Genomic DNA, 10,093 nt, shown 5'->3' with positions numbered 1-10,093 from the left:
GGGGGTCCCGCTCAGTCCGAGCGCTCCGCGCCGCCCGAGGGTTCCCCACCAGAGCCCGGGGTTGCTCGTCTCCGCCGCCGCATGCCCCGCGGCCGGCCTCCAGTGCCTGCTCATCGTCTCCGCCGCCGCATGCCCCGCGGCCGGCCTCCAGTGCCTGCTCCTCGTCGCCGCCGCCGCTGGGAGCGTGGTCGGCCTCCAGTGACTCCTCCTCCTCATCGCCGCCGCCGCCGCTGGGAGCGCGGTCGGCCTCCAGTCCTGTCTCCTCGTCACCGCCGCTGGGAGCGCGGTCGGCCTCCAGTCCTGTCTCCTCGTCGCCGCCGCTGGGAGTGCGGTCGGCCTCCTTGAACTGTGTATTTTTGTTTTGGTTTTCACATGGACTCCCCTGAACTGTCTGTTTTCCGCCTTGGAGGTCCCAGCAGACCTCCTGAACTGTTTTGCCACTTCGCCTGGGTTTTGTTTCGACTGTTTATCCCCTGCCGATTGCTATTTTTGGTTTGTTTTTGCTCTTGGTCGGGGCATTTCCTTGCACTGTTTCCGGCCTTGTGCCGTCGCCTTTTGTTTTGGTCCTGTGTTTTTGTTTTTTTTTGTTTTTGGGGCCCATGTTCCTTTCCCGGTGGGCTCCCCGACCTGTTTTTGACTCCTGTTTGGACTCTTATGGTTTGGTTTGGTTCACAAACACTACTGAAACGCTCTCACAAACACTACTGAAACGCTCTCACACACACTACTGAAACGCACTCACACACACTACTGAAACGCTCTCACACACACTACTGAAACGCTCTCACAAACACTACTGAAACGCTCTCACACACACTACTGAAACGCTCTCACAAACACTACTGAAACGCGCTCACACACACTACTGAAACGCTCTCACAAACACTACTGAAACGCGCTCACACACACTACTGAAACGCGCTCACACACACTACTGAAATGCTCTCACACACACTACTGGAAACCAACAGGAAAGGGTTTGGTGTGAACAGGAAGTCGTCTGAAAGACAAAAAAAAAAGAGCGCATTTCCAAAACACGGCTAACACGACACTGATGTCTACTCAACAGCATACGAGCAACCTAAGCGAAGCAGCCGCATTACTTAACAATATATTGGCCTCAGCAGAGACCTTCAGAACACTGTCGAATGCAACTGCCGTGGGGCAGCAACCGGTTGTTGCAACTACGAGTGTGGATACGCTGGATAGCCATCTAGCATCCCTGTTTCCCTCTCGTCAGCGTAGCAGCTTGCCCATGTCAACGTCTACAGTCAGGAGAGAAAGTGCACCACGTTATCAAGTTCAGCAGTGCTTCGGTAACTGGACATCAGGCACCAGAAGAAAAAGGTAGTTACACATTTTTTTTTTGTGTGTGTGTGTGTGTGTGTGTGTGTGTGTGTGTGTGTGTGTGTGTGTGTGTGTGTGTGTGTGTGTGTGTGTGTGTGTGTAAAAACTTGCATATCCTAATAATACGTGCCTGAAATTTGATATTTTTAGGATTAATGGGTCAGCTTTACTAAACAGGCTATAGCGCCAACGTGCTATCCTCAAATAGCGTAATAATGACATGCTTTAAAAAAAATTAGTAAATCGGTTTGTGGGCTTGTTTAAAATATTCTCCCTATAATAGGCGTCCTTATAAAGGAACTCCCAGAAATACATATCTTAGGGGGTTCGTTTTTACATTTCTCACTTCTTACACGTAATCTTTACTGCGCTCTTTCAAAAACACCAGCAGTACTTTTTTCCTTTTATTTTGTTGTTTCTTGATCTTGATGCCATAATGTTGTGTTTGAAGAAATCCTTCGCTGACAAAGTCTTAATGCATATATACAAAGTTTATTACAAAAAGACAATATCAAAACAGACGAGAGACATCTGGGAGAGGACAGCCAATTGATCCAAACTCGACTCAGCAAGGGAAGAACAAAGGTTATATAGGGGTGGTCAAAACCCCCAAACTCCTAACTTTCCATATATGGCTATGAAAACAGCTTCATCCTACATCTGAACCAGAGGCGATTGCTCTAAGACTGCAAGGGAAGCTCAGCTTCCCCTAAAATGTCAAAAAATAAGTGGTCAGATATATACTGTTGTGTGTACATGTCATTGACTAAATATGCGCAACAACGTGCTCAACTTTTGTTCAGAATCAGCTTCTTATCACTGGTAACGACGCGGCTTTCCTCTCACTCATTCCCGCAGCTTCTCAGCGCTTTAAACAGTGTGGACGCTGAGCGTCTACAGAGTTCAAAAGCGAAGCAAAGAAAGCAGTGAAACGAGACGAGTCATTGGATAAATGCTGGGCTTTGTCCCGCCCATCGGACGCTCAGCATCTCTGGGGGTCTATGGGGCAGTGGGCTGGCCTCGGCTGGCCCGGACGCTCAGCTTCTGCATGATGATTGGATGATCTGTCTGAGAGTGAATCCCTTTTTGATTGACAGCGAAATGAGCGAATCAGCGATCTTTGGTGTAAACATCCGTGGGAGCATTTGTTTTGAGTTGAACCGGAGACTTTCCTAATCCACTTAGCGGCATTTTCTTTGTTAAAAACGACTAGCGAAAAAAAAAAAAAAAACGACTAGCGACAAATCGAGCTTCTACTTCTGGTGGGGTTTTTTTTTTTGTAGCTGCTTGTGTTTGGAGACTGACTTCTATCGCTCTTTCTGACTTCTATCGCAGTTTCTGTCCAGCGAGTGCTGCTGTATAAATAAACTGACACATTTTATGGTGTAGGCCGAAATTGAGCTTCCCCTCCTTGAAAGACCAGCATCCGCCACTGATCTGAACATATGGGCATCCCTTATATGGAAGGCCAGAGACCTAAAAGAGGCGCTCTGCATTCTTTCTGGCCTGAGGCCAAACCTTAAAGCTCAGGTTACTTCTTTTTACACAATCAATAAGGCCTAAAAGAAAGAGACCATATATGCATATATAGTTTAGCAGAGCAGTACAGACACCACAATTTAAACGCGAAATCCCAGATTGCACTGGAGCAACGCATTAGTAAAGCTAAACTTTAGTGTACTTTATTAGCTTAGTGGGAAATATTTTCATAATGACAAATTTTCATTACATTTCCCAGTTGCCAATATAGTGTATTAACAGTGTGTCACTCATTATCAGCCCACCAAGGGAGTGACTTGTGAACCTATCCCTGTCCTTATTAGGGAGCATGAACTATATGTTGACAGGCATACATTAAAAAAAATGCATGTAATCAAAATAATATTGCTTATAGAGGTTTGGATAGGTCTTTGCTGTCTGTGTCTCTGTATTGTTAGACAACATTAACTGCCAGTGATGGCTAACAGTTATATTTGCATTTCAGAGCTAGGGCACAGCAGCATGACCATTTCAACAAGGATGTTATACTGCTTCCAAATCCATCATGGGAAGTAGTGTGCAAACAAGGCTCAAAATTATGGTTACACAAACATGGGCACATCCTAAGTGCTTTTGAATTCCAGAAGGCCTGGGACTACCAAACTATAGTGCAGCACATTAAGGATGGCTTTGGTGAACGCATTCCAGAGGATGTTAGGTAAAAAATTTTTTTTAACCTTTACTGTATGTATTCATATAATAACCTACACAGTTACCTACACAGAATATACCAAAGTAAACAAGTTTAAAAATTGCAATGACTCTTATTTAAAACATACAGAATATGTCTAGCATTTTTAAAGTCTTTGATGCACTATAAACAAAATAAACAGTACACACATACACAACAATCTGCTACAAAATGTTTAACTACATAGCCATTTATGTTATAATATCCCTGTTTTTTTGTAGCCTTGGCTTTCTAATGGCTTGTGGCAGTAAGCTGGTGTCTCCAAAGCTCCAAGACCGTCAGGAGCTGAATGGGATGCTGATCCCAAAGGTTTTTAAAACCAAAGCCCTCTATGTAAGGCCATCAAGGACACTTTTAGTAAGTTTCTATTTGTGTAAGTGAATATTGGTTATATAGACAAATGTCTACAATTTTCCTCGTCGCAATATTGATTCAAAAAGAATATTTGGGAGAAATTAGACTGGAGTTTTATTTTATTTAATCTGCTTAAATGTAAATTATGACTATGATTACTTGCGTTTAATATATATTTTTGGTCTTTCTCTGCTGAAGAGTGACTCAGAGGAAGACAATGAACTTTCTCACATCAGCTCCAGATCAGCATTAAGCAGGTGTACAACTACCAGAGGCAGTGATGATGACTGTTTTGAAGTTGGGGGTCCACAAATCCAAGCAGGCATGAGCACCCAAGCCACTAGCAGGGTTACTACAAGGTTTAGCAGTCATGCTAAAGGTTACAACCCTGTCACTAGCAGCGATGATGAAGATGGCACTAGCACCAACAGTATTGCCAGGAGTTCTGGTAAAAGGCTAAGAGGAAAGCAAGTAAGTGATGGCAGTAGCATTTGTGATAAAGACTACATGGCAAGAAGTGAAGGCAACCCTGGTACAAGCAGTCATAGCGAAGGCTTCATGGCAAGGAGTGGTGATGTCCCTGTCACGAGTGCTAATGATGAAGATTACTCTTCATATTTAACTCTTGTGGCATCGCTTTCTGGCGAGTCATCCGGTGATGAGGACTTAAATCAAGCTATAATTGCCAGCTTGGAGAGCCACATGTGAGTAGCAAACACACAGAATTTGAGCTTGAGTCATGATTATACAGTAGCAGAGTTGTCTGATCATTATATAGTTTTGGCTTTGAATCAGTATTGACATACATATATTGGCTTAAGTGGTTGTTTAAAATCAGTTTCTCAAATTGTGTTTCATGACTGTGTATGATTTATTTTTTACTTTGTGTTTTGCCTTTTTAGTGCTGAAAAGGTCCCAGTGCAAGAGATACTGCTGGAACTGTCCAGTAAGATTAGCACAAAACAGCAGTGCAAATTTAATATAAATCGCTCTGCTGTGTGGGAGGGAGCCTTGCGTGGTTTCCAAAGGCTATCTTATGATCCCAACTTGATGATCCGTGTAAAATTCTCAGATTATATGGGCAAAAATGAGGAAGGGGTTGATTTAGGGGGGCCAAGGAGGGAATTCTTGAGGCTGTTGACGGACACCATTGCCAGGTCACCCATGCTTGGGGGAAAAGAAAACTGCAAGAACTTGGCTCTTGACAGTACTGGTAATGTGTTTTAGTTTTCTTTTAAATAATGTAAACTATATAATTCTAATTAATTTTTACATGCAAAATCTCAATTACACTTTTCCTTTTGTTCTGTTGTTTTGCAGCTCTGAGAGAGGACTGGTACTACACTGCTGGCAGGGCCATTGCAGTAAGCTTGGTACATGGCGGTCCACCGCCAAACTTCCTGTCACCAACAGTATTTTCTCTTCTGGTTGGCAGTTCAGCAAATCCAGTTATCGAAGACATAGCTGACCCTGAACTCTTTGAAAAAGTCAAAAAGGTCAGTGTGTCCATCCATCCATCCATCCATTCGCTTCCGCTCATCCTGTTCAGGGTCGCGGGGGGGCTGGAGCCTATCCCAGCTGTCATAGGGCGAGAGGCGGGGTACACCCTGAACAGGTCGCCAGCCTGTTGCAGGGCCAACACAGAGACAAACAACCTTTCACACACACATTCACGCTGTCATTCACACCTATGGGCAATTTAGTGTAGCCAATTAACCTAACCCCAGTAAGTGCATGTCTTTGGAATGTGGGAGGAAACCGGAGTACCCGGAGGAAACCCACGCAAGCACGGGGAGAACATGCAAACTCCACACAGAGAGAGGGAGAGGCCTGGGCCAAGGTGGAATCGAACCCAGGCCTTCCAGATGTTATTCTAACTGTGAGGCAGCAGTGCTAACCACTGCGCCACCGTGCTGCAGTGTGTGTTTATTTTAAATATGTTATATAGCATTATAAATGGTTTGCATGTTATATAGCATTATAAATGGTTTGCATTACAGTTTGCTTTTGCAGTTTTAAATTTTGAAAGTCAATGTTATTCTAGTTCAGTGTGCTCGTTGCTGAATGCCCATTTTCAAGATGTCTTTTTGTATTAAACTACAACTCAGCAGAAAAAGGTAGAGTAGAGAGCAGAAATCCTCACATCCAGGCCTCGAGAGCCACTGTCCTGCAGGTTTTAGATGTGTCTCTGCTTCAATACACCAGAGTCAAATATAGAAGTCATTAGCAGGACTCTGGAAAACATGACTGCATACTGAGGAGGTAATTCTGCCATTTGATTCAGGTGTGTTGGATCAGGGACACATCTAAAACCTGCAGGCTCTCAAGGCCTGGATGTGAGGATCCGTGGTATAGAGTGTTGGAGTTATGGTATAAATTCCATTCTGTTTATTATAAATTATCATATCTTCTGTTTGTATATTTTCTATAAGTTGTTTTATGTACATATGAGTGTTGTTTTTATGTTTGAAATGGGAACAGGTGGTGACATTTCTTACAAAGTAAGTTGTAGTTACCTGCAGGCTGTTTCAAGCCTGCAGAGAACACATATAGGATACATGTCTCGTATACGCCATGTTACATGCGCACATGTCACAGTATGCTTACGACCATATATGGTAAGGAAAAAGCCAAGAATGTTGTTTATTACATGCTGTAAACTGCGTTTGGTGTAACCCATGTGATCTTATTGTGAAAGTCCAAATAAAAGCGCTGCGCAGGAAGCGGTCCTTCAGGACGGATAACTTCCGCTCAGCCGCGAGCTGAGTTCAAGGAACAGATCTCTCCTCCTTGCGCAAGTTCAAAAGAGTTGTGTGTTTGTTCTCTGAGTTATTAAAATGATCTGAACCTATCATAGAGTATACTTTGTCTTCTTTTTAACACATTGTGATCATTTCAAAGAAATGTGCAGCCCTGCGACTTGCAATGGACCCTTGGACATAATGTAATTGTGAACACCTGTATTGGCTGGGTTCCTACTAAGACTGGAAAGAAATAAGACTAACAAGTAGCTTTCATAACAAGCACTTCTGCTGTTCTTTGTATGCTAGGTATCTCAAAGTACAACCCTTGAGGACCTTGAGAAGTCAAAGGAACCTCTTTTTGACTACTTGGCTAATGCAGGATGCCTGAGGCCTATGCGGTCAATAAGAGACAAGGATCTGCTGATACATAACATTGTCATGTTCCAGGTCATCCACAGGGTTCAAGGTCCATTTCACAGGTATTGTGTGTTAGATGTTTGTCAAGGTTAATCAGAAAAGGGTCAGAACTGTTCTAATTAGCCAACCCGGTACTGGTTTGATACTAACTTTGGTTATGGTACTAACTGTGTCAAATTGATAATACACAAGTAAATTAGAAACCTTCAAGTAATACTACAAATTCATATGATTTTCACTGTGTTGTGTATGCAGGTTTTGTGAAGGTCTAAAAACTCTAGGGGTTCTAGAGAAAATCAGAAGTCATCCAGAGAGCTTTCGCCCCCTCTTCTGCTATGAGCAGCGTACACTGACTGCTGACCAGGTGGATGATCTGTTTAGCATTCATCTATCTCCAGAAGGGAGCAACAAGAGAGCTGCTGAGGAGATGGTTGTCACCTTCTGGAGAGATTACCTCCAGGATGCAGAAGGTAATTGGTAATTTATTATACAATAAACTCTTCCTTCATAAAACTTCCTAATGCTGTGAACCTGTTCACCCATATGGCAATAAAAACCTTCTGATTCTGATTCTGATTCTGATGCAACTGTTTATAGTTTTTAGAAATATCTTTATAGCATTTCAAATTTTTTTTAAGTTTACATAACATAATTATAACAATAAAGCTTAAACTTAATTAACCACTTGGTTAAAGCAACATTTTTACATTGTTCCTTGAGACTGTAGAAAGATGAAAAGCATGTTCTAAAGTCATTGCTACAACATTCATTCAGGTTCTTACTTTAGGTTAATACTTAATGACAGTGTAGAACAAATGAGCAACTATATAGACAATAAGTGGATCACTAACCCTTATAATTTTTTTCCCTTTTCTGTTATTGTGTACACAGAGGAAGAAGGACCTTCCAAATTACAGAAGATATTGGCCTTTGCAACAGGAGCAACTGCGGTGCCACCTATTGGCTTTTCTCCAGCACCATCCATTGAGTTTATTCATAAAGGAGATGACGACTTCTCCTCTGCACCAATTTTCCCTCTTGCCAACACATGTGTTAACTGCATTAGGTTGCCACTGCATGTTTCATATCACTTGTTTAAGGAGAAGTTTGATTTTGCATTAGGTAACACTTATGGTTTTGGCAGGGTATGAACACATAATGCTGTACGAGGTTCTGTTTCTCAGCTTTTGTACTTGTCTCAGCCTCTCTTAAAAAAACAAACCAAAAAGTCCAAAATTTGTTAGTTGTATTTTAAATAATATGCTAATGTATATTGTTGCTAGAAATAATTTGAGTATTAAGTTCTTATGCTCTTCATATTTCCCAAATCACCTGTATCAGTGAAGGTAAGTTTTAAAGAGGTTTACAATGATTGTTCTTCAGTATTGATAAGAAATGTTTTCTTAAATTTTAGAAAAATGCTTTTACAAAGTAATGTAAAAAACAATGCACATTTTGTTATTCACTGTAGAAAATGTAGAAGTGAAGAAAACACATCTATTCCATGGTTTCCATCATTTTCAAGTGGATTAACTTGCTCAATAATGTTCATTTGGGTCTCATTAATGTTGATGTCAATATTTGGAATTCTAACATTATTATTTGTTTGAAGTTCTGGTAATGGCCCTTCTTCATCAATGCCATAATCATTATCAACGTGAAAAATGTCATTTATAAATGGCTGGATTCTGACACCGTTTGTCACACCTGTATGCCACAGTTGAAGAGGTGTTTGTCCTCCTTGTGTAGAGAGCCCATGGTTGTTCCACTGGCTGACAAATTCTGTTAAAGCCCGTTCAATCCTTGGCAAATAAACATAATGCAGACAAAAAAGATGTAGCTCATTCAGTGAATCCAAAATACCATGTTCTTCCATAAAGTTAAAAATATTAATAGTGTCTTGATACAACTCTGTTGAGTTCTGCCCATAGCCTTTCAATTCTTTGATTATGTACTGAAACACCTGTAATAACACTGCTTAATCCCCTTCTCTGTAACATAAAACGAGCAACCTGTATATTTTCCATACCATGATCACACCTGACCCTTAAGGGTAAACCAAAGTTCTGTATTCCTTCCAAAAATAATGACAAGACACTTGAGGCCCTGTTGTTCGGTAAGCAACGTAAGTATATGATAGTTCGGCTGAATCCATCAACACAGCCATGCAGGACCAAGCGCCATCTAACCAGCTTGTGGTTGCCATCAAAATGCCTGTTGAGAGATCAGAAACATTATTACAGTCCAATATGTTTATGTATATTATGAAATAGTGAAATTCTGAACTTGAATTTATGCACATCTTTGAGATGCCATTTTATACTTAAGGAACACCACACTCGAGATACTGAAATTGGATTTTTTTTTTCTGAAATACATTTACCTGGCACTTAAGCTTACTGCTTATTTCCTAGATTATAATGTTTTTTTTATTATAATTTTTTATTATGTCTAAACGAGCGCCCAATAGGATCCACTTCATGTAGGCTTTGTCTGACCCTCCAGCGCTGAACTCTTAAGCCACGAGATCTCAGACTTCCAAGAACATACTTCCCCTGCATTTGGAGTGTTCTGCAGGATATCTGTCACAAGACTATTCAGTTGACATATTTGACATATCTGCATATGTTAATGGTTCAACTCCCAAAGTTTGTCTGTGTCTGTACAGGGTTCTCCGACTTATTCCAAAGCATGATGCAATTCTCTGCCATGTCATGCCAATAGCCAGAAAGTGAGAAATCTGTTCTGCAGATATAATGTATTGTGGCCGACCAGGATGGCCACTCAAGGTTGTTGGAGGTAGCAAATTTTGGGTCAAATCAGCAGATCTCTGTCTAGACTCATATTCATGAAGTAAGCTGCGAAAGCATGCATACAAAGATCCCAGTAGGTTCATGACAACCCTATTATTAGGATCATATCTAGACACAGCAGCAAGAAACACAGATAGAGTTCGTGTATGTTCATCTAAAACTCTAAAAAGCCTCTCTTGCCTGAAATG

At 41.6% G+C, this 10,093-nt stretch overlaps 1 protein-coding gene across 1 annotated transcript; it reads left to right on the top strand.

Moving 5' to 3' along the window:
* The first annotated feature begins 3,805 nt into the window (after window positions 1-3,805).
* LOC115782174 (G2/M phase-specific E3 ubiquitin-protein ligase) lies at window positions 3,806-8,987 on the top strand. The gene is made up of 7 exons (XM_030732226.1): window positions 3,806-3,934; window positions 4,130-4,635; window positions 4,834-5,144; window positions 5,252-5,427; window positions 6,982-7,154; window positions 7,348-7,562; window positions 7,984-8,987. The coding sequence occupies exons 1-7, from the start codon at window positions 3,812-3,814 to the stop codon at window positions 8,241-8,243; spliced, it is 1,764 nt and encodes a 587-aa protein (XP_030588086.1). The 5' UTR covers window positions 3,806-3,811; the 3' UTR covers window positions 8,244-8,987.
* Window positions 8,988-10,093: the final 1,106 nt, after the last annotated feature.

This window comes from Archocentrus centrarchus, chromosome 6 (genome assembly GCF_007364275.1).
Source record: "Archocentrus centrarchus isolate MPI-CPG fArcCen1 chromosome 6, fArcCen1, whole genome shotgun sequence".
In the NCBI taxonomy this organism is placed as follows: Eukaryota; Metazoa; Chordata; class Actinopteri; order Cichliformes; family Cichlidae; genus Archocentrus; species Archocentrus centrarchus.
This window is presented reverse-complemented; position numbering and strand designations above follow the sequence as displayed.

What these genes read in the sequence shown, in the direction of transcription:
- LOC115782174 (XM_030732226.1), top strand. Translation starts at nt 3,812, where the DNA reads ATGGCTTGTGGCAGTAAGCTGGTGTCTCCAAAGCTCCAAGACCGTCAG. An exon ending in GCCAGCTTGGAGAGCCACAT is followed by an intron (nt 4,636 to 4,833) that starts GTGAGTAGCAAA and finishes TTGCCTTTTTAG; the next exon opens with TGCTGAAAAGGTCCCAGTGC. An exon ending in GTTCAAGGTCCATTTCACAG is followed by an intron (nt 7,155 to 7,347) that starts GTATTGTGTGTT and finishes TTGTGTATGCAG; the next exon opens with GTTTTGTGAAGGTCTAAAAA.